Source organism: Canis lupus, chromosome 2 (assembly GCF_003254725.2).
Source record: "Canis lupus dingo isolate Sandy chromosome 2, ASM325472v2, whole genome shotgun sequence".
Taxonomy (NCBI): Eukaryota; Metazoa; Chordata; class Mammalia; order Carnivora; family Canidae; genus Canis; species Canis lupus.
The window spans coordinates 56910107-56935245 of record NC_064244.1 but is presented as its reverse complement, the minus strand read 5'-3'; the positions used below and the strand labels follow the sequence as shown (position 1 = coordinate 56935245).

At 42.1% G+C, this 25139-nt stretch overlaps 1 protein-coding gene and 1 long non-coding RNA gene across 15 annotated transcripts in view; one reads left to right on the top strand and one right to left on the bottom strand.

The window, feature by feature from the left end:
- Nucleotides 1–25139, bottom strand: part of CSNK2A2 (casein kinase 2 alpha 2) — a 79528-nt gene that overhangs the window by 22213 nt on the left and 32176 nt on the right. For 3 of the 13 annotated variants that reach the window (XR_003136703.3, XM_025447486.3, XM_025447485.3), the window contains exons 3-5: nucleotides 18497–18608; nucleotides 8850–8951; nucleotides 6471–6521 (exon numbers count right to left, since the gene is read on the bottom strand). Coding sequence is in view for 11 of the 13 variants with exons in the window: in XM_025447486.3 (XP_025303271.1) it covers nucleotides 6471–6521; nucleotides 8850–8951; nucleotides 18497–18608 (265 nt within the window). In the remaining 2 variants the exon portion in view is untranslated. Of the gene's footprint in view, nucleotides 1–6470; nucleotides 6522–8849; nucleotides 8952–9340; nucleotides 9413–18496; nucleotides 18609–19399; nucleotides 19560–25139 lie in introns of those variants that run through there. The other 10 variants (XM_025447494.3, XM_025447489.3, XM_025447487.3 and 7 more) reach the window with 9 other exon arrangements.
- On the top strand, nucleotides 9631–12748 carry LOC112660107 (uncharacterized). 2 transcript variants are annotated; one of them, XR_003136705.3, is made up of 4 exons: nucleotides 9744–9761; nucleotides 10389–10478; nucleotides 11264–11497; nucleotides 12562–12748. It is a non-coding gene; the product is annotated as an uncharacterized LOC112660107 (long non-coding RNA). The 2 variants fall into 2 exon arrangements; XR_003136704.3 differs by lacking the exon at nucleotides 10389–10478 and having other exon boundaries at nucleotides 9631–9761.

Below are 25139 nucleotides of genomic sequence, written 5' to 3'. Positions count from 1 at the left end.
GTGCTGAGGAAGAAACCAATCATCAATCCTTGTTTGGTCTCAAAGCCTCAAACACACTGGCATTTTCTTAGAAACCAGGCCTACTCTAGGACTACTCAAAAGGCCCAAGGTGGAAATTTTCTGGGACTTTTTATTAATCTCAGAAAGTCTGAGGACAATGGGAAAAAAGGCAATCTGATCAATGGCCTCAGAACCTCTTTGGTCTCAAACTACCACCCAGAATAGAATGGCCTCACGTGGGCCTCGCTCTTGCTGTATACCTGTTGGTCCTCTGACTGCAGGTATATTTCAGCATACCAGTCAGCTATAGGTTCCTCAGGCCCCATCCCTGAGAACTCATTCAGGAGGACTACACATCTCAGCAAGCCATATGTGGGAATCACCAACACAGCTAACTCTCACCCTGCACACAGAGCTTGCAGATTCCCTTACACACACAGCTTGGTCTGTATCCAGAAATCCCAGTGGTCCCCACGTAGGGAGAAGAAAAACTGGGGGGGAGTGGGATATAAAGTCAAAGATGCTTAATGCAGTTATCACCAGTTCTGGCATTACGCATAACCGCAAGATCCAGAATAAAATCAAGGTCAATATTTTTAGAAATTTAAGGAAGTAGAAAAAATCATTAATCAAGCAAATCAAAGTTATTATTAATCACCCAAAAACATCTTAGAAGATCTCCACATCAAACTCAAACAGCATTAACAAGGCCTTAGGACATCAGCTAGTCAAGGCCCACCTCTATAGGAGGGATTCAGAAATTCTCCACAGAGCAACTTGGGTCTACTATCTTCTCAAATGGACTCTACTCAGGGTACCTTATCAATCTTTAAAATGTCCAGATGATATACTTTGCTTAAAATGTCTATTCATTTTCATTTATACTCTTCCAAAGGGAAAGAAAACTGAGAAGAAACCTTTTCTGCCATAAACTCTACATTAATTTCCCTGAGAAAATGTCAAGTTTGTGGAGTTTTCTATAACTGTTTATTCCAACTTTTAGAGACTGGCTTTTCCTATTCCTTTGTTTGGAAGTTTTGTCTTTTTTTTTTTTTTCCTGAGTGTCACTATGTATCTGTTATGATCGCTTTGACACATATAAAGCATAACTATTTCAAGGAGAAATTGACCAAACCAGTACCTCTACCATAAAATGAAGTATGAAGGGGAAAAATGATAAGGCCACAGAAGATCTGAACTAAATTACAAGCTTGATGTAAAAAAATGGCCATGCACTAAAGTCGCAAAGCAATCGCCAACAAAGTCCAAATAACCAACATTATATAGGTCATGTTCCTCTAAACACAGTGCAGCCAAATTAGGAATTAACAACAAAAGACTATCTTTGTTAAAAAACCATGTGGATCCTCCCTCATATTATTCACAATTATACAGCTTCTATGAAGGACATTCCTAGGACAATAATTACTAGGAAACTCTTAAATATGGACTCTACTGTGTATCAGATAGCATTATTGTGTAAGTATTGAATTCCAAGTGTCCTAATAGTACTGGCAAGTAGGAAAAGGTCCTACTTAGTTCTAGTGCTAGCATATTTAGGAGTGAAATATCAAGATGCCTACAACTTACTTTGAGAAGATTTCAATAAAAAGATAAAGAAGGGAAAAAAAAAAAAAAAAGAAGGGAGGGTAAGGTAAGGAAGAGAACTGCAAATATGGTAGATACTATCAACCAGTAAATCTAAGAGAAAAACATGAGAGTATTAATTGTGCTACTCCTTCCAATTTTCAGTAGGTTTAAAAGATTTCAAAGTACATAGTTTGAGGAGAAAACCCCAAATTCATGAGTTTGGAATTTGTACAACTTTAAAATGAAGATTTTTTTTTAAAAAATGAAGATTTATTTATTTGAGAAAGAGTATGTGTGCATGCAAGCCCATTCGTGCAGGTGGAGTTGCAGAGGGAGAGGGGAAAGAAACAAGTAGATACCACACTGAGCGAGGGGCCCACAGGGCTCAATCCCACAACTCTGAGATCATGACCCGAGCTGAAACCAAGAGTTTAATGCTCAACTGACTGACTCGGGTGCCCCCTGGAAATTTAATGTCTGATTTGAAACCTATACAGAAGTGAATTTCATAAGCACAGAATGTAGCTAAGATGGTCCTTGGAGTAAGCACAGATTTAAAGCCCACTTACCATTAATCAAGAAAGACAGAAACACTTGAAATGAGCAGACTTTGACTCAAGAAGTTAGGGGGAAAACAATGAAAACCCAAGAAAGAAAAGAGTTAAAAGGAACAAAGAAGGGAGGAAGAAAGAAAATAGAAGCAAGGAAATAGAAAAAACAAAAACATTTAATAAAACCAAAAGTTATAAGGGAAAGGAGGGGAAAATGAGAAGAGGGAGACAAACCAAGAAAGACTCCTAACTCTGGGAAACAAATGGTTGCAGAAAGGGAGGTGGGTAGGGGGATGGGGTAGCTGGGTGACGGGCACTGAGGAGGGCACTTGATGGGGTGAGCACTGGGTGTTATACTCTAAGTTGGCAAACTGAATTTAAATTAAAAAAAAATTAAGAAAAAAAAACAAACCCAAAAGCTGTTTCTTTGAAACTACTATTGAGATCTCTAGCAACACTGGTAATTTTTAAAAAGAGAGAAAAGGTACAAATAATGTTAAAAATGTAAAGAAAGAGGTGCCTGGGTGGTTCAATCGGTTAAACATTTGTCTTCAGCTCAGGTCATGTCCCAGGGTCCTGGGATTGAGCCCCACATCAGGCTCCCTGCTTAGCAGGGAGTCGTCTCCCTCTCAGTCTTCCTCTGTGCTCTGTCAAATAAACAAAATCTTTAAAAGAAAACGTAATTACAAACATATTAAAGTCTCTGAGCTCTAAGAGAATTCTATTAACAGTTTTAAGTAAGATTGAAAGTGGACAACTTTAGGGGTACTTGGGTGGCTCAGTGGGTTAAGCATCTGCCTTTAGCTCAGGTCATGATCCCAGGGTCCTGGGATTGAGCTCCACATCAGGGCTCCCAGCTCAGCAGAGTCTGCTTCTCAGGAGGACTACACACCTCTGGCTTCGTCTCCCTCTTCTCCCTCTTCTCCTAACAGGCACATGATGCCTCTGAATGCCACTTCTTCTCTTCTCCTAACTCATGCTCTCTCAAATAAATAAATAAAATCTTAAATAAGAAAAAAAGTGGACAACTTTAGAAATAGATACCATCCAAAAAGACTCAAGAAGAGACAGAAAACCAGAATAAACCTTTCATTTATATGTGTGTACATTCTGAAAAGGATAGTCCAAAGTCTCCCTTCCCTCCCTAAAGATATCTAGATAATCTCTATTTTTTTTTTAATTTTTATTTTTTATTTATGATAGTCACACAGAGAGAGAGAGAGAGAGAGAGAGAGGCAGAGACACAGGCAGAGGGAGAAGCAGGCACCATGCAGGGAGCCCAACGCGGAACTCTATCTTGGGTCTCCTGGATCACGCCCTGGGCTGAAAGTGGTGCTAAACCACTGAGCCACTCGGGCTGCCCTACAATGACATTTTGAAGCTAGATCAAAATGTCCAACTGACACAGCAGACCAAAAAGAGTAGAGGGAATCCAGAACCAGACAACCTCACATGGAAGAACCATAGGAAGGCTCAGGAATCAGTGACCCTGGGTATCAATGAAAGAGTAAACAGATTCAGCTGAAAACAGGAAAATAGGCTTAAAACCACCACACTGAAAAGGGGAATTATGAGAAAGTATACGTAACATTCCCCATAGCGCCCCCCTGCTGGAGGCCAGGAGGCCCACAGCCAGGCTTGCAAGCTCTACACAGGAGCTGACAAGCAGTCATCAGTAATTTCATGACTCTATAAGAGTAGACAGTCAAAAACCATGACATATCAGACAAGTGTGACAGAGACAAAAAACAAGAACACGCAAAAAAGGAATTTAAGAAATTGAAGAAAACATCATGGGGGGGGGAACCCACACATTCTCAGTGAAAAAATAGAAATTACATCAAAGAACAGGATACTACCTTTAAAAGTTCAGAGAACAGAACAGAGCTGAGATGAAATCTAACATTTGAAGGAGTTCTAGAAAGCGAGAACAACAAAGAAAGGAAGGAAATCAAAGAATGTTAAAAATATTGTTCCAAAATAGAAGGACATGAATTTCTAGATTGAAAAGGCCCAGCAAGTGTCCAGAACAAAAGATAAAAGTGACCCATTCGAAGGAACATCATTGTGAAATTTCAGACTGTGACTGAAGAGAAAATCCTAAAAGCTTTCAAAAGAAAAAACCAAAACCAAAATCAGATCACGTAAGGTGAAGCCAGAATGGCTTCAGTGGTAATACTGGAAAAAGCTCTTCAAAATTTTGAGAAAATTATTAGTTACAATCCAGAATTCTATGCCACGGCCAGTATGTTAACTGGAAAGATAAAATAAAAATGTTTTCAGATATGCATGGCTCAAAAACATTAATTTTCCATGACCTCTTTAAAGGAAGCTCCTAGAGAAGAATGTGTGCCATTAAGGCATTCCTTTGAGAGTTAAGATGTATTAGAAGTAAGATTTGTCCAGGGAGTTAAAAATTCCTGCTGAACTGTTGCCTGCTGTTACATCAACAGGATACCCGTCAATTTAAGAAATACAAAATGCTGAAGTGAAAATTTTATATGTGTGGCCAGACAACTGGTAAAAATTCATTAAGGAGGCAAGAGCATGGGTGCCTGGGTGGCTCAGTGGTTGAGCATCTGCCTTTGGGCTCAGGTCGTGATTCCGGGGTTCTGGGATCCAGTCCCACATCAGGCTCCCTGCATGGAGCTTGCTTCTCCCTCTGCCTATGTCTCTGCCTCTCTCTCTGTGTCTCTCATGAATAAATAAAATCTTAAAAAAAAAACCAAAAAACCAAAATAACAAAAAAGGAAGGCAGCCAGGTGACTCAGTGGTTTAGTGCTGCCTTCAGCCCAGGACGTGATCCTAGAGACCTGGGATCGAGTCCCGTGTTGGGCTCCCTGCATGGAGCCTGTTTCTCTGCCTCTCTCTCTCTGTGTCTCATGAAAAAATAAATTAAAAAATCTTAAAAAATAAAAAAATTAAAAAAAAAGGAAAAAAGAAAAAAGGAGGCAGGAGCATTTAAAATTCAGGCATTTCTCCAACAAGTTTCATTAAGGCCAGCTTTTAAACTTTTGGCATTTAGGAAAATGTTTGGTTTCATTAAGAAATACACATTCCCACTCATGTACCTACACCTTGATACATTGGGTCATTAGTTGCAAAAGTGGGATCAGATGTTTGTATCAGCACTAGCTAAGCACTGCTAGGCTGATGAAAAAACATTTATGTTCTACTGCTATGAGCTCACTATTAACTTCACCTTTGAGACACATTAACAAGGAAACTTGTTATATATCGAAAAGCTGTACTGTATGTAAAATTTGCTTATTGTTTCATAAATTGTAATATCTGTGTTTACTTATTTTCTACTAATAAACCTTAGAGTTGTTTTTAGAGTGGTCACCTGAGAAATATTAAAGGTGAGATGAAGCTCTTATTTCTATCCCAAAGTTTCATTCTCAATACTAGCATATTTCAACTACAGATTTGGTTTTGGCCCTAACTTCCATCACAACAAAATCACAAGCCTTTTATTCACTGACAGAGTATTATCATCTAAAAGGTCTCACAACTCTTCTCAAACTCAACACCACAATTGTTTTTATATTGGTTTTCTTTTTTAAAAAATATTTTATTTAAATTCAATTTGCCAACCTATACATAGTAGAACACCCAGAGCTCACCCCATCGAGCGCCCTCCTTACTGTTTATACTGGTTTTCATATATTATTATGCTCTACCATGTCCAGGATGCCTGGCCCCAGAGACCTTACCAGAAGTTAAGGTTGTAGTGTCTGAACAATACAAACTCATGAAAAACCAGCTTAAAACCATCCTTTTAGAAGCATATTTTAAATCTAAATTAATATGGATTAATTTATAATGCATTTATAAGAAATGTAAATACCTAGGATAGGGCTTTTCTAAAGTGCAGTGACACTTAACTAGCTCTTCAGTGTCCCTTGCTTTGTTTAGTGTTAATAGACACACACACACTCATAGCTTGAATCCCATGTACTGTTTCTTTTCACACAGGCCCTGTATCCCTTTATTGCTTCCTATCAGCAATGGAAGATTCCTATGCAAATCAAGTATCTGCCTAAAACTATGTTGTCCAAAACAGGAGTGTTACAGATGAGGCATTAGTTTAGACCCAGCCCAGTAGTTATTCCTCAGGTAAGCAAGGCAAAGGGTGATGAGTAATTTCACCAAATACAAGAACCCAACCCACTTTCTGCATCCTATACTCATGCTGTAAGGAATCCGATCTGTTGCTTCCCACTCTCACCAATGATTTTTCCTGGTCCCCTCCTGTTCTGGAGTGTACTATCACCACCTGCCCATCCCCCAATTAACCCATGCCAGAAAGAAAAAGCATATACGCACCTTAAAATCTGTATTATTGATATATTCAAATACCAAAGCTGGTGTCTTTGACTGCAAGAGAGAATAGTAATGCCTTATAAGTATTCAAACAATAAAGTCCTTTGCCTCTGTTGTACCAATCCATCCCCAATCCCACTTAAATGAAAAAGGGATATACTCATCTTGGAGAGCCTATTAAGTATCTTCTCAAGACTAGGTGACTGGAATTTGCTTTGAAATAAGTGGGGATGGCAGTGGTGGGAAAGTGGGTGGTAGGGAGAGGAAACAAATTTGGCAACAAGTTGAGGCACTGCTAAAGTTGAGTGATGTGTGCAGGGAGGTTCATTATATCATTCACTTTACTTCTGTAAATGGTTGACATTTTTCACAAGTGTTTTTTGTTTTGTTTTGAAGGAAATGTATTCTCTGACTAACCTGTCAGTGGGCCTGGCACATTATGTGCAGATTTATACTCTGCAGTGTTCCAGTCTGCCAACCACAAAAGGAGTGACATGTTTTCACCTTGGTTTAGCAAGCCAGATGCATTTTACAAAATTATCATAGGTCTTGGGAATCTATCAGAGGCCTTTTCAGGATCCAAAAGGAAAATATCTATGATTATCAGTAAGCTATAATGTGAAATTATTGCCTTGGCTAGACACCCTTAGAGAATGTCTCAATTTACAAAGTAGATATGTTCCCACCCCACCAAAATCATACATAACCAACTATTTCTAAAGTGCTACAATCTTTAATGCAATGAGTACAAAATGTCCAATATTTATTTCCTTGTACAAATTTTTCAAATGTCAGATTTACTTAAGTAAGATAAAAATGCTCATTAGCAGTAATAAGCTTCCACAATTGGGGGAGAAGCAGGGGTTTAACAGGTCAGAGAAAGAAAATCACCTTGGAAATCTTTAAGGCTGGGAAGTTTTGCTCAAGGAAGCAGGTGAAAGTTACCTAGTTAACAGGCCACAGTACATGCACACCGGTCTTTGTCAGAACAAGCAGCAGTCGCGGCAGCCCCGGTCAAAGGGTTCCTCACTAGCCTAAAGGTGACAGGGTTTCAAGACCACCAGATCGCTCTACTGCCTGGGAGCAAGCCCATTTCCTTAAGTTTTGGGGATGAGGGCTCCCCACACCTTGGTTCTCATCCACGGATTTACTTGTGTTATATAGTCTATAAAACACACACATGCCTAAGGCAACAAAGTTAAGACAAGTTATCACTTAAGTCCTATTAACTTAAAAAAAAAAAAAAAAGGCAAAATGAAGAGGCTCCTCATCCAACAATAGTATGTACTGGCTCACACTGCAGGCCAATTTCAAAGATTATGGAGTCCAGAGCTAGTCACTCTAAAGTCAATCCGAGCTGATCAGGCTGATATATTTTTAATGCCAATTAGCTAGAATCTAATATATAACCATTCTTCTCAGTCTTATTCTTCAATTTGATGATACTGTACAATCTTGAACAAACTACTGAACCTTCATAGCCTTCAGTTTTCTTATCTGTACAGTATCACATTTTGGCCAACAACAGTACTTACTCCAGTGGATTGCTAAGGATGGTTGTGAGGTCCACAACAGGGCCTGTACATAGTAAGCTTTCAATGCATGTCAGCTAGTACATCGTTTCTTTAGAATGTCTTCAGCAGACAGAATCAAAGACCTACCTCTTACACAAAAAGCTATCATGGGAGGACAGGAAAACAGGTGAGGTAGAACAGGTGAAGGACAGAAATGGGATGGGAGGTGGTACATAAAAACTTTAGCTAATCATAAACATCAGGTTAAGTTACTCAAGAAGAGAAAACAAAACCAAACACGTCTCAAATGGCTACAAAGTAAGCATTTTTAACAAAAACAGTTTAGTTGTATCAGTATATACAATGTGACACCATGAATTAAAGCCTAGTATGAGAAACAGCAAGATGCCTTCCTTAGTGGGTCAGTGGGGCTGTGATCTCTCTGCCAGGTATCCACGTGGAGATATTTGGTTATTTCCTTCTGTAAAGTCAGACTTTCAAGTGTCAGGCTTAAGTGAAGCAAAATAAGGCTAAGTGGCGATAATAAGCTTTCAAAATTAGGAGAAAAATAGGGGCTTAAAGATGACGTTCAGCGAACATTTGTGGGCTGAATCAGAACGAGGTAATAAACTGGGGACAGGGATTTTTCTATATACACTTTTAGGTTCTATAAAAGTGGTGGTGGCTACTTTTATCACTGGGCCATCATGATTTTTTCTGGTTTTCAGAACTACTCAGGAGTAAAGACAAACACAATCATTCCCACTATGTAATGATGTTGCTCATTATTTTGACATTCTGTGTCTTGCACACACATACTCACTCACTCATCCACTCTCTCCATCTTCCCCAACCACCAGGCACCTACCACAGGGTCCTTCACAGTGTCAATCAGCTTAATGATATTTGTTCCACCACGAAGGTTCTCCAGAATCTTAACCTCTCGTTTTATCTTCTTTTTCTTCACTGGCTTAAATACACAAGAGCAATTGGAAGTGAGATTCCTTTTGAAGTTAATAAATAAAACCTTAAAACAATGTCAGCTAATCAAGTGGATACTGCACTATCTTGCACACCGTGTTATGTTAGAATGTCTAAATCAGAAAAGAGAAATCAAGATAAAATGGGGCCTGTCCTTGAGAATGTTTGAGATTAAGTTAAATACAGACTCATATAGCATATGTGTCAGATCTTTAGGTAGTTACATTTAGGACACTTACAAATTTTGAACACCCATGTCTTACTTTAAAAATAAAATGCTTTCTAGATAACTGCCAAATGGAATGTGCAGTTATAGCTCTGAACAGCTGTATATCATGCACTTGTGAATAGAAAAACTGAAACAAAATGGTGAGACACCTGCTCTTCCAATGAGTTACATGTAATTTTGTCTTCCAGGAGCAAAGACCAGTTCATTGACATCAAGTTACAAACTTGTTTCCCAGCTGCTGGCTCCTATTTCCTGTTGCCACTCCCATTTCCTCAACATCTAGAATCTGAAATCAGCACAGAGCCAATAAACTACCCAACAGATCCCACTTCTAAAGAAAGAGATGATGGATCAGCAGAGGAGAAAACTGATCTCTGATACAGTACTGATTGGAAACTGCTACCTGCTAACCTCATCTGGACAGAAAAACTAAAGCTCTCAATCAGAAATACAAGCATTATATGTGCTATTTCTTGTCTTAAAGAATCTGAAGAATGTAATTCTGGAATAAGAGACACATCACAATCAGCTATGTATGACAAAGCACTTAGAACATTTGATTGGCACATGGTAAGCACTTAATAAATGTGAGCTTTATTATTTTCATATTTTTAGTTAGTAATAAACCACAAAATTCCTATGTAGTAGACTCAGCCTAGTTGAACCATTTGCCCAAGGTCCCACAGCTGACAGTGAAGAGCAGGGGCACAATCTAGATCTAGACAATAACTTTGCAGCCTCCCTCTTGCCCATGGTGCTCTCACTTCCCAAGTGTGGCTATGAGAGAAAGGGAACTAAGGAAAAGGAGTATTCTATCACTGGGTACTAGACACTATTCTGATAGCATAGGCAAAGAGAGTCCAATGGGTTGGCAATGAAATAAGATTTGAAAAGCCTGCGTGCATGTGGTGGTGGGAGGGAAGAGATGTATACGTATGCCAGAGAAACTGTCATCTCTTGTTGGTCACTAAGCTACAGCTTTAAACAGTAATAAAACAGAGGGAGATTATGAAACACAGAGCACCTGCATCACCTCTAACTGGGTGCTTGACCGACTGGAATCTAGCTGTATTCTTCCAAGCCAGCTGCCACACTCATGTCCCCTTTGTCAGGGTTCCCAGGAGAGTAGATCTGGCTAATGTGTCTCTCTCCCAATTCCACTAAGGAATCATACCGATTCCCTTTTTTCATATTTAGGGAGCTCAATACTTTGGGGAAATAAATCACTCAAACATGATGTACAACTTGATCAAAAAAACATCCAGAGAAGGACGTATTACAAAATAAGTAAGCTTCAAAAATGCCAGTCATGAAACAGATGAAACAACTGTTCCAGATTAAAAAGAAATGGCAACTGAATGTAACACATGACCTGGGATTTTCTTTTGCTAAAAAGGACATCATATGGACAACTGGCAAATGAGAACAATGGCTGTAGAATAGTTAACAGCATCGTATCAATGCTGATTTCTGATTTTTTATTGTGGCACTGTGGGATTACATAAGAATTGTCCTTGTTTTTAGGAAATGTACACTACAGTAAAGATTACTGCGATTAATTCTCAAGCACATAATTATATATGTATATACATATATGTGTATTTATACATATATATATAAGACAGAAGCATTAAGCAAATGTTAACATTTGAGAAATCTGAGTGAAAGATATATGGGAATTCTTGAAACTTTTCTTTAAATCTGAAATTACGTCACAAAGTTAAAAGAAAAATAAAAGCTGGCTATCTTATCTATTAAATTCAGACACTGCTACCAGTATATTCAATGTAAAAAAATTTGAGAGTTGTCATCCACTCCTGGAAAGCAGTTACAGATCTGAGACTGATCACACAGGAAAAAATACACCACAGCCAGAGATCTGTATACACTAAAACCCTTCCTCTCCCTCTAACAGTGAATTAGTAAGGGGTAACCCATTAAATAAGTTGCCTTTATGACAATGCCCCATGTAAAGCCTTGCTTTGCTCTCCCGTAGTCAGTAACAGGTCACGCAGGCACACTGTTCCTGGACAATGCCACTGAGATTAAGGTATCTTTCATTATGTCCTAAGGTAACTTATGGAGCAAGTGAGCATATTTTGCTGCCCAACTGTCACCTGTCCAACAACTTTCTCAGAGACTGCGACAGCAGGGCCATTCTGAACTGGCACAATGGTCTCACAGAGCACCTGAAGTCCTTACATCCTGACAAAAGACCCAGAGCTTGTAAAAAAGGAAAGTGACCTACGGCCCAGGACACCCCTCCAAAGCATGGACATCTATTCTCTACAGGAACCAGGTTACAGGTAACTAACTCCCTTTAGCCTCAAGCTTGTTTATCTGAACCCGGGAGATGCCCCAGAAGCTAAAAAACCAATGAGCTCCCAGGGAATTGAAAGTAATCATTTTAAGGTTGTAAACAGAATGGGAAAATGTTAGAAATTATGAAGGAAGACCCTTGGCATCCTATGGAAAATAGATCACGGATTTTACAAAAATATTCTGCTTTATACCTGTAGCCCAGTGTCTGCCTTCATCTACCCACAGCTACATGGAGAAAATGCTCACTTCCATCACAGTCTCATCATTTCATCCTGCTAGACAAAGTCTCTCCCACCTAAGGTTAATTTACTCCAATTGAGAGAATATCTGATTAAAAGATTCGAAATCCATCAGCTTAACGGCCTCCCAATCCCTTCACCATTTTGTTTTTTTACAAAGTCTAGTAGATAAAAAAAATTTTAAGAAATTAAAGTATTAAATCAAGTTTCAATAATAAATGAATTTTGGCACACACCTAGAGGGAATGTTTAAAAGGAAAAAACTCAATTTGAAATTTTTTGTGCATGAGCTCAGGAAAGGAAGGAAAGGGAGGGAGGGAGGGAGGAAAGGAAAAAACAAGAGAGAAAGAGAAAGAAAAAGAGAAAGAGAGAGGGAGTAGAAGGAAGGAACTTTCTTAAAGGTTTCTGCCCACATGGTGGAGAGTCCCAGCTACTGAGGACAACCCTATTCAATGTAATCCAAGAGTAAGATACCACTTCTTTCTCCCTATTGACCAACATTAAAAAATTTAAAAGACAAATTTAGCAATGGGCTGCTTAGTTAATGAAGTCAGTGAGCTGTTCTATTTACTTATGGCTGATTTTAAAAAGCCAGATCTGAGCATGATTTCAACTGCTAACATTCAGTTGTGATTCAATTTGTGAACTAATGTATACACAGGCCGTAAGAATTAGGACCTCAATAACTCCCAGCAAATGCTAATGGGCAAGCATTTTAATTTCTTTCTAAGCACAACTGAATCAATAAATTCAAGACAAGTGGGAAGATAGCTCAGAACTTTCAAACCTGTAAATAACTTTTATTTCAGTGCCACAGCAACAACTGAGAGATTAATGTCATCACCTGCAGTAAACAATCACAATGAACACTGGCTGCCAGGGATGAAGAACAGAGTAAGGCAGAAAAGTTCAGCCTGGATGACAGCATTTGACTACCTTGGGAGCATCTCTCAAATCCCCTGCAACTGACCCAAATACAAACATCATCTGAGCATCTGAGCTGTTCTTTCTTTTTTTTAAGATCTTATTTATTTATTCACGAGAAACATGGAGAGAGATAGACAAACAGGCAGAGGGAGAAGCAGGCTCCCTGCAGGGAGCCCGATGGGGGACTCAATCCCAGGACCCCAGGATCACAACCTGAGCGAAAGGCAGAGAGGCCCAACTGCTAAGCCACCTAGGCATCCCTGAGCAATGTCATTTCTTCACAGCAACTTTTCCCTTAATCGTTCAAGTCCCATCTTTCCAATTATGTTATCAATCCATGAGACTGGTTACTCTCAGAATTTTTGTGTTGTTTCTTCTTAATTTAAAAAAGGCATACATCAGGCCTTTTGAGTCTCATCAAGAGAATGGTATATAGTCCTTTCTGCTACTAGTTTTGCCCTATGAAATCATTCACATGGCCCAACTGTAATATTATTAGAACAATGCTTTATTGCTAAGCGCTAGGCACAATTTTAGGCATATTTAATCCACTTTTAATAGTATTCTAAGAGGGCAGCCTGGGTGGCTCAGCAGTTTGGCACTGCCTTCAGCCCAGGGCGTGATCTTGGAGACCCAGGATCGAGTCCCACGTCGGGCTCCATGCATGGAGCCTGCTTCTCCCTCTGCCTGTGTCTCTGCCTCTCTCTGTTTCTCATGAATAAATAAATAAAATCTTTAAAAAAAAATAGTACTCTGAGAGGAATACTATTGGCACGATTTTACATGAGGATACTGAGGCAGAGTTTAAGTAACTGCTCAAGGTCACAGAGCTTCTCAGTGTTGGGAATGAACATCTGAATGCAGGCAGTCTACCTTCAGGGCCACTTTTGGGAAAGCAGCACTGTGTAGATCACTAAAACACTGTCATTTACCTACCCTCCCCAGATCTCATTTAATTCTCCTAACAATCCCGTGAGTTTCACACAAAACATATATGCATTTTACAGGTAAGAAAATAGAATCAAGTAGGTATAAATGAGGAGGTTGGTTCTAGAACCCAAGTCTTCTGACCTCCATTTACAATGTGTCTTAACTACTATATTAACCTCATCATGAGGTGGCAGATGCTAGAATAAGGCTTTACAAATTATCTAGAGCCATGCTGTACACATGAAAATGGGTACTCTATGTCAAGATATTCTTTTTATACAAGGCTCACTCTCCAACAAACCCAAATATATTAAAGGGATAAAGCTGTTAGCCCCCAAATCTGGCCAGTCATCATAAGGAAACTGTATGTGTTAAAAAAAAGTATAAACACACTGGTTATGGTGGCTTCAAACCAAGAGAGCAAAGTAACATTTTTCTTTTTTTTTTTTTTTTTTTTTTTTTTACATTTTTCATTTATGCATTAACCTCACTCTGTCTAGCAACCTCCAAGTCAAGCATTTAACTTCCAGAAGAATAACTCCCCCAAATCATTAGAAACAAATTCATTTGACTTCTAATGAGTGTTTATCCATCTTCCCAGTACAGTTCAACACCTCAAGAAGTCAAATATGCAGCAAAGGTCCTAATTGCTCCTCACATCTCTAAGACTCCATGATAGGGACAGAGGACCCTAGTGCTTCTACCCCCTAGCCACCTGATCCTGAGAAAACTGTATGCTCTGGGTCTCAGTTTATCTGCAACAAGGATTTGGATTCTCTGCTCCCTTATTTCGTGATTCTGTTTCACTGTACTCTCAAGCTCAGACCCTACAATCACAATACTGGGAGCAGCACTGATTAGGGCCCCCTGGGTGGCTTAATCATCTGGGCAGCCAACTCCTGGTTTCAGCTCAGGTCATGATCTCGAGCCCGAAGTCAGGCTCCGCACTCAGCATGGAGTCAGCTAGAGATTCCCTTTCTCCCTCTCCCTTTACCTCTCTACTTGCTCATGCTTGCTTATGCTAAGTAAAAAAAAACAAAACAACTTAAACCCTCATCACTGACTAGTTCTCACATAATTTTTTAAAAAGATATTTTATTTATTCATGAGAGAGAGAGAGAGACAGAAGCAGAGGCAGAGTGAGAAGCAGGCTGCCTGCTGGGAGCCCAATGCAGGACCCGATCCCAGGACCCCCAGATCACGACCTGAGCCAAAGGCAGACGCTCAACCACTGAGCCATCCAGGCGTCCCTCTCACATAATTTTTAAAATTTATATACTTTTTGATGTTACGAGCACTTTAATAATACCATTTTAACTACTTTTTGCCATATTTGTGGGACTCAAAAATCACAAAAACTTTAGATAATACTAATGTCTTGCTTCAGGAAGATGTTTTGGTACACTTGCCTAACAAAGTACATGGAGGGCAAAAACCTACCCACCAGAGAAAGCAGAAATAAAGGAGCAAGCCCGCACCAGCATGGAGCAGACATCATTTTGATAGAACCTACTAGACAATCGTCTGCTCACTAGGAAACAACCCCACAAGATAGGTGATCGGTATGCCTCCCATTCTTCTAATACTACTGCCTCATAGCACAGAATTTTAGAAATATCTACAAATATGTTAAGCACACTTAAAAAGTAAACTTGTAGTAACACCATTCTTTGCATTAATCTTGAGATTTAACCTCTGGGGGAAAAATGGATTTGCCCAACTCTTTAAATAAGACTACCAACAGACTACCAACTTATTCTTTTATATGAAAATTTCCAAGTTGGTGCAGCATGGGTTTAAAACATCATGTTTATTTAAAAGTGGTATTGCTCCTAACTTCTATATAGGAAATAGCAGTTTTAACTTGAAGGATCCCAAGAAGGGCTGAAATCCACACATAGATGGTGCCCACAAAATGCTACCAGTTGTTCAAAATGGAAAAGTGCTTTTATTTCTGCACGTACCTTCTAATGAGGTACTACAAGGGAACTGAGAAACGGATTTTTCAAAATCAAAAGATGAAACTTTCGGCATTTCAGGGGCTTTCTGCCCTCCAACGTTAACCCTTACCACCTACCCTCCTCCCTTTTCTCCTCAAAACAATTTCTGCCAAAAAATACATAACCTTCCTATTGATTGGAACATTTTAAGATTTTAACCTCAGAATTTCACTTCAAGAGATTTCTTGAAAATCATTTTGAATTGAATTCAATATTTCTTGAATATCAATATCAATTTTGATTTCATATCAAGAAATTGTGCCCACCAACTTCTAAATTCCTAAAACCTCTTAAGGGCTCCAATATGTTTTGACCAAAAAAAAAAAAAAAAAAAAAACTAAAAAAAAATCTACTGATGCTAATTAAATGACAGAACTCCTCTGGGGCCATTCACCACCATCTGACCATCCTCATTTATTGGAAAGAACTAAAGGAAAACGTTATTGACCAAAAGGGAAGACATACCACCCTCATGGAATATACCCTCTATCTTGGTCACCGTGTAGACATTAACATTCATTTCCTTCCTGCAGTTGAAGTACAGTAGGCCTTTTATGAAGAGGAAGTTTTCTCTAGATTCCTCTCAATTATGAGCAGCTGGTACTCTGTTAAGGACCTAATTTCCTATGACCAAACACCATTAACAGCAGATGACAGTTATAACTTCTCTGAGTAGGGGCACACACAACTTGGGATCAAGACCCTGTCCATTAAAAAAAAAAAAAAAAAAAAGTAATTTTAATCTACTTTAATTCAGCCTGTGAAAATGAGACAACCACAATACCATCAGCAGTTTCTCACCCCATCCTTCAGCTAGGACAAAATCTGGGGAGAAATGCCACAGGGCTTTGAAAAAAAGAAAAGTGAAGGTGGTTTTCATCAGCAGCAATGAGTTGGTTCAGGCTGCAGCCTGAAAAGAACTTGTATGGAAAAGATACAAGAAACACTTCATTAACTAGAGCTTCGAAGGAACCTCTCAAGTCTTATTCCAGAACACAGGAACTTATTTGGAACATCTTACAAACCAATTCTAAAATGGGGTCGGGGTGGGGGGATGGGAAACAGGTGTTCTAGCTAAGGGTCATTTGGACATAGTGGTTATCAAGTAAGGTTTCCGGTGCCTAGGTTTCTTGTCTGTAAAAATAACCTTTGGCTTCCATGTTGGGTTCCCTAAACATATCCAGTGAATCTTTAGAGGAATGATGCCATGAAGACCTCTACACAGAAGTCTAAAGAGCAATGCAATGTTCTCTTGCATGAACATACTCTCACTCATATACCTAAAGGCCATTCCTCCAAAAAAGACCATAGGAAGTTATACACTTATTCTAAAAATGTTGCTACGGCATAAAAGTTCAGTTATTTTTCTGAAATTGTTCTGGAGTCAGCAGTTCATTCTTTCAAAAGCACAGCCGTGGAATATGGATATTCCTAATTTCAATTTATGCCTTTGCTTACTTTGTGTCGGGCTCCACACAGGGAACCTGCTTCTCCCTCTGCCTATGTCTCTGCCTCTCTGTGTCTCTCATGAATAAGTAAAATCTTAAAAAACAACAACAACAAAAAACCAACAACAAACATTTATGTTTACTTATAAAGAAAAAAAAAAGTCACACGGCTTCCCCAGGTAACTTCTCGGAAGGGAATGTTTTGTTAAATATTCATGCTTGTAAAGGGGGGAGGAAAAAAAGACCATGTGACTTTTCAGGTCCAATTCACATTTGGGGAAGAAGGGAGTCAAACTCCACATCTCCAGTATCAATTTCTCACTTCTCACCCCAGTGCCTCTGATGGCACAGATAACTCTGCCTATTTCTCTCTACTGCAACTCTGCATCTTCATCACTAGGCTTGGATGGTACTGAGGAACAGAACGGAGCTGGTCACTTTTCTGAGAAGTGATTTTCAGACGATGTAAGCCTGACCCTTCATACGAAACAGGGACACAGCTGCCTCAACTCTACCCTTAAAACACAAAAACAGTTTTTCAATATATCCTTTTTCACGGAGCCTCTGCAAATGGCCACACTGGAAATCTTGTATATGCAAAAGTGCTTATATTAATTATTAATTATTAATTTAACATTTCACTAAATGACATGCACACACATTAAACGATCTGGCAACAATGGGGACCCTTCACAGACTAAGAATTACCCCCCTTTTTAAGTGCATCCTATAAAACATTATAAAGGAGAATTTAGCCAACTTACACTCATTACCGTGTCTCCACTGAAGAGACAACAAAAGGTGTATCTTTATCAAAGTTAGGCTGCTAAACCAGACACTAAGATGGTTTGTTCCAATTATTAACTGTAGTGATTAGACATGTACTCTTCTACTGCTCCCAATTTCACTTTTTCTATTGGATAAGCATCGATGAACCTTCTGGCTACTACTGGTTCACTGTATCGACTGCATCTGACAAACTTTTACTGCCAAAGGATACGAAACAACTGATCATCCACTGAAGTGTTATGCAAGCTTCAAACCCATCTTTGAAGCTGCTCTAATTTTTTCCAACTTTCTTTCTGAAATAATTTTGAGCACCATGGGTAACAAACTCAGTGCTCACGGAAAAGCTTTTCTTTCATCTGAACCCCATTTCTTTAATAACAAATGGACTCCTTTGGAACCTTCGCTTTGGGAGCCCACAGTGACATTTCAGAACAAGTATGTTCCTGGACTATCATACTTAGATTCCAAACAGGTGTACATTCTTTCTTCAAAGTTCACAGGAACATGGGTGGGAGAAGGAACAGTAAAGGGGCGTCAGAGAGAAGACGTGTAAAACGAAGGGCTTGCACTGCTCATCCATCCTACAATGTGGCTGGAGTTTAGTCCTGACCAGTTAACAAAAATCTTAATGCCATTCATAAGAAACTCACCTTGAGAATTTTTACAACCACTCTCTCATTGTTGGTGATGTTAATGGCCTCAAATACTTCACTATACTTTCCCCGACCAAGTTTTCGAACCAGTTGGTAATCATCTTGATTACTGTGAAAGGCAAGAGTGACACATAAATGCCAGGACTTGGGATTAACCAAGCCTATGCCCATTCTACACCCCCATCCAGCCACTTCCATTAATCAAGGGTTGGAAGCGTCTATACATCACCACACAACTCATTCCCTAAGTGAAAGCCACAACATAAACTTGGCTCCTTCCACTGTGCGCACAGCTCCTAACCTAATTGGTCCATCACAACCTGGGGAGCAGAGGTAGGAAGGCAGGGCTCTGAGCCACTGCAGAAGGGGGAGCAAAGCATCCATCCTGGAGGCTCAGAGCGTGCCTCTCTGCCTGGGGCTCCACAGCAACTGCTTTAGACTTCACGTCCCAAAGGTGGCCAGCGCCTGCTTTGAGAACGTGGATGTCGTTAAAATATTTCCTCTCACCCGGGCTCATTTCAATAAACTAAAAAGGCGGAGAATTTTAATAGCTCCAGAGGACAGCTGCTGCCTGCCCACCCCAAACAGAAACCCAGAAGTGTGAGGAGGAAGGGCTGCTCCCTCATCTCCACCAGGCTCCAGTCCCCGGACCCTACACTTCCCAGTAAGAAGCATTCCTCGGGGTAAGGCGGAGAGAGGGGTGCGCAAGGCGGGGACACGGGGGGGCGGCGAGGCCGGGGCTGTGCGGTGGGGGAGGGGGCCCTGCGTCCAGCAGCCGGGCGGCGGGGGCGGCGGGGCGGCGGGGGCGGCGGGGGCGGCGGGGGCGGCCGGGCGCGGGACGGGGGGCGGGGGGCGCGGGGCGGCCGGGCGCGGGGGGGGCGGCGGCGGCGGCGGCTTTACCCCCAGCTCGGGACGTGAGCCTCATAGTCCCAGTACTCGCGGCTCCTCAGGCTGTTCACCTCGGCGTAGACCCGGGCCCTGCTGCCCGCGGCCGGGCCGGGCATGGCGGGCGGGACCGGGGGGCGCCGCGGGGCGCAGAGGGCGGCGGCGGCGGCGCGGCGGGGGGCGCGGGGCGGCGGGCGGAGGAGGCGGCGGGCCGCGGGGCGCCGGAGGAGGAGGAGGAGCGCGGCGGCGGGCGGCCACGCCAGGCCGGGCCCGCGGGGGCGGGCGGGCTGGGGGCGCGGGGGGCGCCGGCCGAGCCGGCCCGGCCCTGGAGCGGCCGGCGGGGCGGCGAGGCGGGCGGCGCTCGCGCTCCGCGGCGGCCTCCGCTCGGCTCGCGGCCCCGAGGCGGCGGCGGCGGCGGCGACGGCAGCAGCAGCGGCGGCGGCTGCCGGCCGGGAAAGGGGCAGCGGCGGTGGCGAAGAAGGAGGAGGAGGAGGAGAAGAAGGAGGAGGAGGAGGAGGAAACCCGGAAAAGGGGCCGCGCTCACTAGGAGCGGCCGCCGCCGGGCCCCGGGCCGCCCAGCCTCACAGCGCCCCCTGCAGCGCGGGGGGACCGGCCGGGCCGCCCCGGCCCCGCCCCGGCCCCGCCCCGGCCCCGCCCCCTCCTGCCCGCCCGGCCCCGCCCCCTCCTGCCCGCCCCCCGGAGCCCCTTCCCGCCGCTGCCCGGCGGACCTGCGGCGCAGTGCGCCCTCCCCGGAGCCTGCCCACCCCCGCCCTTGAGCCCGGCCCCTCACGCCCCTTCAGGACCGTCCCGGCGATGCCGGCTCCGAGCCCTCCAGCCGTCCGCATGCTGACCCTTCCCGTCAACCAACCCGTCCTCATCAAGTCCCTCCCCATGACTCCCTCCTAACCACCGAGAGCATCCCCCACCTCAAGATTTTTCCCTCCGTCCCGGAGACGCCCCCTCTTTCTCCGATGGACCCTGCCCTGTCACCCAAGAATCCCTCAACCTCAAGACTTCCCCTTCTTTCTCCAACCAGACCCTTCCTCACAGATCCTTCTCTTGCACCTTCCCCTCGTTCCCTTCCCCGAGAACCCTCTGAATGCTCACTGTGTCACTCGGTTAAGCAGGAGTGGGCCAGGGAGCTGGCTGCAAAGTTCCTATTTTTCTCTCTGTAATTAATAAGGGCAGTTCGTGGGGAGGCACGTTGAGACGCTGTACCTGTCCTGCTATTTGGGAGGACAGAAAGCAGGAGAATAGCGAGTCCTGCCTGAAGGGTTGGGGGAGGTGTTGGGCGTGGATGGAGGGGGAGGTGGCCGACCAAACTTTGTCCTATTTTATGATGATGCTTTTTAGCCCCTGACACTCTTCTCTCTTTGATCTTCTGGGACTTTCTTTGTCTTGTTTTCCCATTCCACATCGTTTATCAACAGCATTTCCCACTCAGCTCAGGTTGCTCTGACTCCAGTCTTTTTAAAAAAATTCTGTTTTCTAGGTGAGACCCTGCTTCTCCGTCCTGATATAGTTAAAAGCACAGACTGAAGTCAGATGCATCTGGGTTGAATCCTGGCTGTGTTGCTTATGAACTGTGTGACCTTGGGCCAAATACTTAGCCTCTCTGTGCTGCCGTGTTTTACAGCATAAAAACAGTAATGGCCTTTTCACGGGACTATGGGGAGACAGGCAAGGTAAACCATGTAAAACACTTAAAGCAGCGTCTAGCAGTTACGAAGTGCACAGTATCATCATTGGCAGACATAGAGCCTTTTTCCTATCACTTCTTCCTCCCTGAGGACACCTCATGCCCAGCTTTTGGTTCCTTCCACCCTCCAAGCTTGGCTGTGGCTGCCTCCTCTCCCTCCACCACCATGTTCCCATGCTTGCCTTCTTTTTCCTCCTCCCTGAGTCCCACCTTTAAGCTCACTTTATTTACTCGGATGTGGATTATATCTAGTTGTAAACATGGGATGGTGTGAGCTCAAAGTCCTTTTACTCTGCCACCTTCCCAAGATCTCTTTAAGTTCATTTTACTCTTTTAAAAAAAATTTTATTATTTTTTAGTGGATTTTTTATTTAGGGGCACCTACCTGGCTGGCTCAGTTGGAAGAGCATGCCATAATCTCAGGATCGTGAGTTCGAACCCCACGCTGGGTGTAGAGATTACAAAAAAGTTTTTTTTAACCTTTTTAAAAAATAGATTTAGGGACTACTGAGTGGCTCAGCAGTTGAGCGCCTGCCTTCAGCAGCTCAGGGCATGATCCTGGGGTCTGGGGATCAAGACCCACATCTGGCTCCCTGTGAGGAGCCTGCTTTCTCTCTGAATTATGTATCTGACTCTTCTGTATCTTTCTGTCTCTCATGAATAAATAAATAAAATATTTTTAAAAATAAACTTATTTATTTGAGGGGGAGTGGGAGAATCTTAAGCAGACTCCGGGCTGAGTGCAAAGCCTGACGTGGGGCTCAATCTCACAACCCTGAGACCATGACCTGAGCTGAAATCAGGAGTCAGACTCTCGAGCGACTGGACCAGGTGCCCCATATTAAAATTTTTTATAGATTTTTAAATTTAAATCTCTACTTTTATTTTTTTAAGTAAGCTCTACACCCAATGTGGGGCTTGAACTCAAAACCCCAAATCAAGAGTTGCATCTCTATGGACTGAGTCAGCTAGGCAGGTACCCCTTTAAGTTCACTTTAAATAATGGTAGAGTTGATTCTTCTCTATCTCATCACTCTATCCTTCAGAAAACTGCATATTTTGTAATGGTAATTCTGTCTCCACTGTAAAAACAGCATGAGAGCAAGGACTGAATCTGGATGCTCACCACTAGCTCACTCAGCATTTGCTGCATTTAGAGGCTATCAATGAATACAGTGTTACCCCAGAGATCACTTACTAATTACAAAGTGGAGGTCACCACTTTAACCACAAGTCAAATTTAACATCATCAATAAGGGACCAACTAACCCTGTGATGTGATGCATCAAGAAGGGACATGGCATCTGCCCAAGATGCTTAACTTGGATCTCATTATGAGGATACAAGCAGACAAATAAAAACTGCGAAATATTCTGCAAAACAGCTAAGACTGGGACTCTTCAAAACTATCAATGTCACAGGAGAAAACAACACGAAAGAAAATAAAACTCTGGAATAGTGTTCTTGATTACAGAAGCCTGAGAGATAGAACTAAATGAAGTGTGTAATTCTGGATTTGATCCCAAATGAGAAAGGTAGGAAGGAAAAGGAAGGAAGGAGGGGTGGATGGAGGGAGGGAAGGAGAAAGAGTACAGCAAAGAACACATCCTAATGAATGCAATTACTGGAGCAGTTTGAATATAGGATGTTCATTACATAATAGTATTACATCAATGTTAAATTTTGTGAGTGTGAGACCATCTTGTGGTTATGCAGGAGAATCTCTTGATCTTAGGAGTTATATGCCAAGTGTTTAATGATGAAGTATTATAATATCTGCAACTTGTTCTCAGATGATTCTCCAGAAAAATGTGGGATCCCAAGAGTATAAGCATACCTGGGCATATGGGAGCAATGAGGCAGAAATGTTGACAATGGTAGAATATAGTTGAAGACTACAGGAGCTTGCAACTTTTTGATAGATTTGAAAATTTTCAAAACAAAAGCTAGAGAAGATAAAGCATTTATGGAGTGAGTGGACTTTGAAATTCAAGACAAAAACCTGCAAATGTCTCTAAATGTCTTCCACACAAGAAGGGACAAACATTCTTTCGCTCTTAACACAGCCTTTGTATTTTTTTTCCAACAAGTCCTTGTGAATTAGTCTAGGCCAGACTTTCTTAATCCTGAGCCCTTGAATGAGCTTCCTGGGTTCCAGGAATCCCTGACATGGTAGGCAGAATGTGTGGGTCACTTCACAAGTGTGAGTATGTGTGTGTATGCATGTGCATTCTCTCCTTAGCATTTATCAGATTCTCAAAGGAGGTTGTGACCCAAAAATGGTTCTAAACTCCTGGTATGATTACTAGGTCTAACCCCAGTGGGGGCCCCATTCCTCACCTCCACCTCCTCCCACCTCTGACCCCACACACCCTCCCTGCACGTTCCTCTCATCCCTCACCACCTAACCCACACCCATCTCACGTAACCTGCTCTCACACCTGCTGGGATGCCAAGGATTCACCCACACATTACTCTGGTGCAACACGCTCCTGGATTTGGCTGACACTTCACTAAATCAGCCCTGAAACCTGCAGCCAGTCCTCCCACAGCCACACTATGTTTTTATGATTTGTTGTTAGGTAGGTTGGGCTTTCTGTGGCACTGGTGGAGACCCACCACCTCTCCTTCCTCCAGCCCACTATACAGTGTGCTTGGTGTGAATTAAGATTGGTGATGGGGGATGGTGCTAATGCAGCCCTCACTGGAATAAATCTCACTTGGATATGGGGAGGGACAGGCCAGTGGCTCTTGCAGGGTTGGGTGACAGTGAGCCAGAATTGACTTCTACTAATTACTATGTGTGCGTGGGTTTGGGAGTGAGTACAATTCAGGATTACACAAGGGAGAATGCAAGAGAGCATCTTGGGTCAAATAGCTCAACAATTTCATGCCAACTCTTATGCTCCCAAATTCTATCCAAACACACACATACACACACCCTACAAAAATATAAAACCCTCAGAAGAACACTTTATATCTTCTATTTCTATTTCTGTCTATTTCTAAAACATTTGAGAGATTTTACAGGCTTTTATCTTATACGGCTAGTTCTAAGAACTCAGCCTAATAAAATAACATAAATTATGATCAAAGAATTATTAACAGTGGCGACAATTCATGTGTTCAATATCACCATATCCTGTAAAAACCCTGAAGTTAAAACCCTGATTTTGTAGTGGGTGAATTACATGGTATATGAATTATAGACCAAGAAAGCTGTTAAAAAATCCTGAGATTGGAGTGGTAAGGATCCTGTTTTTGTAGTTGAGGAAACCAAGACTCTAATGAAATGGAGAATTGAGGCAGAATCTGGATTTGAATTAAGGCCTTTCTGACCATCAACTCCACTTCTGTGACCCCTTTCTAATTCTATATATCCCCTTTCCAAAAGACCAAAAGATGTTCATCATGAAAATTGTGAAAGGTAAAACAACCCAAATATCCTAAATTGCAGGACCAGTTAAATAAATTGCGGCATATCCCTATGGTACAATATTAGGCATCATTAAAACTTATGATTATCCTGAACTTTTAGTGATGAGAAAATTTTTATTTCATAAGATTTTAAAATAAGGATTATTTATTTATTTAAAAAAATATTTGTTTGGGAGAGAGAGCATGAGTGCAAGTGGGAGGAGGAGTAGAGGGAGAGGGACAAGCAGACTCCACGCTGAGCTCGGAACTTGAGGCAGGGTTCAGTCCCACAACCCTGAGATTATGACCTGAACCAAAATCCAGATTCAGATGCTTAACCAACTGAGCCACCCAGTTGCCCCAGTAAGAGTTTTATAAAAGTTATAGAAGTAGTGGTGGTAAGCAGAATAATGCCATCCTTCCCACCTTGGTCCCCCCAAATAATCTATTTCCTAATCTCTGTGGCTTGTGAACTTGTGACTATGTTATCTTACTCGGAAAAAAGAGTAAGATGTGATTAAATGCAAGATTTTGAGATGGAGAAATCGTCCTGTGTTATGTCCAGGTGGCTTTAATTTTGTAGGGGTCCTTAAGCAGGAGAGGGAGGCAGGAGCATCAGAGAGGTAGATGTGATGGAAG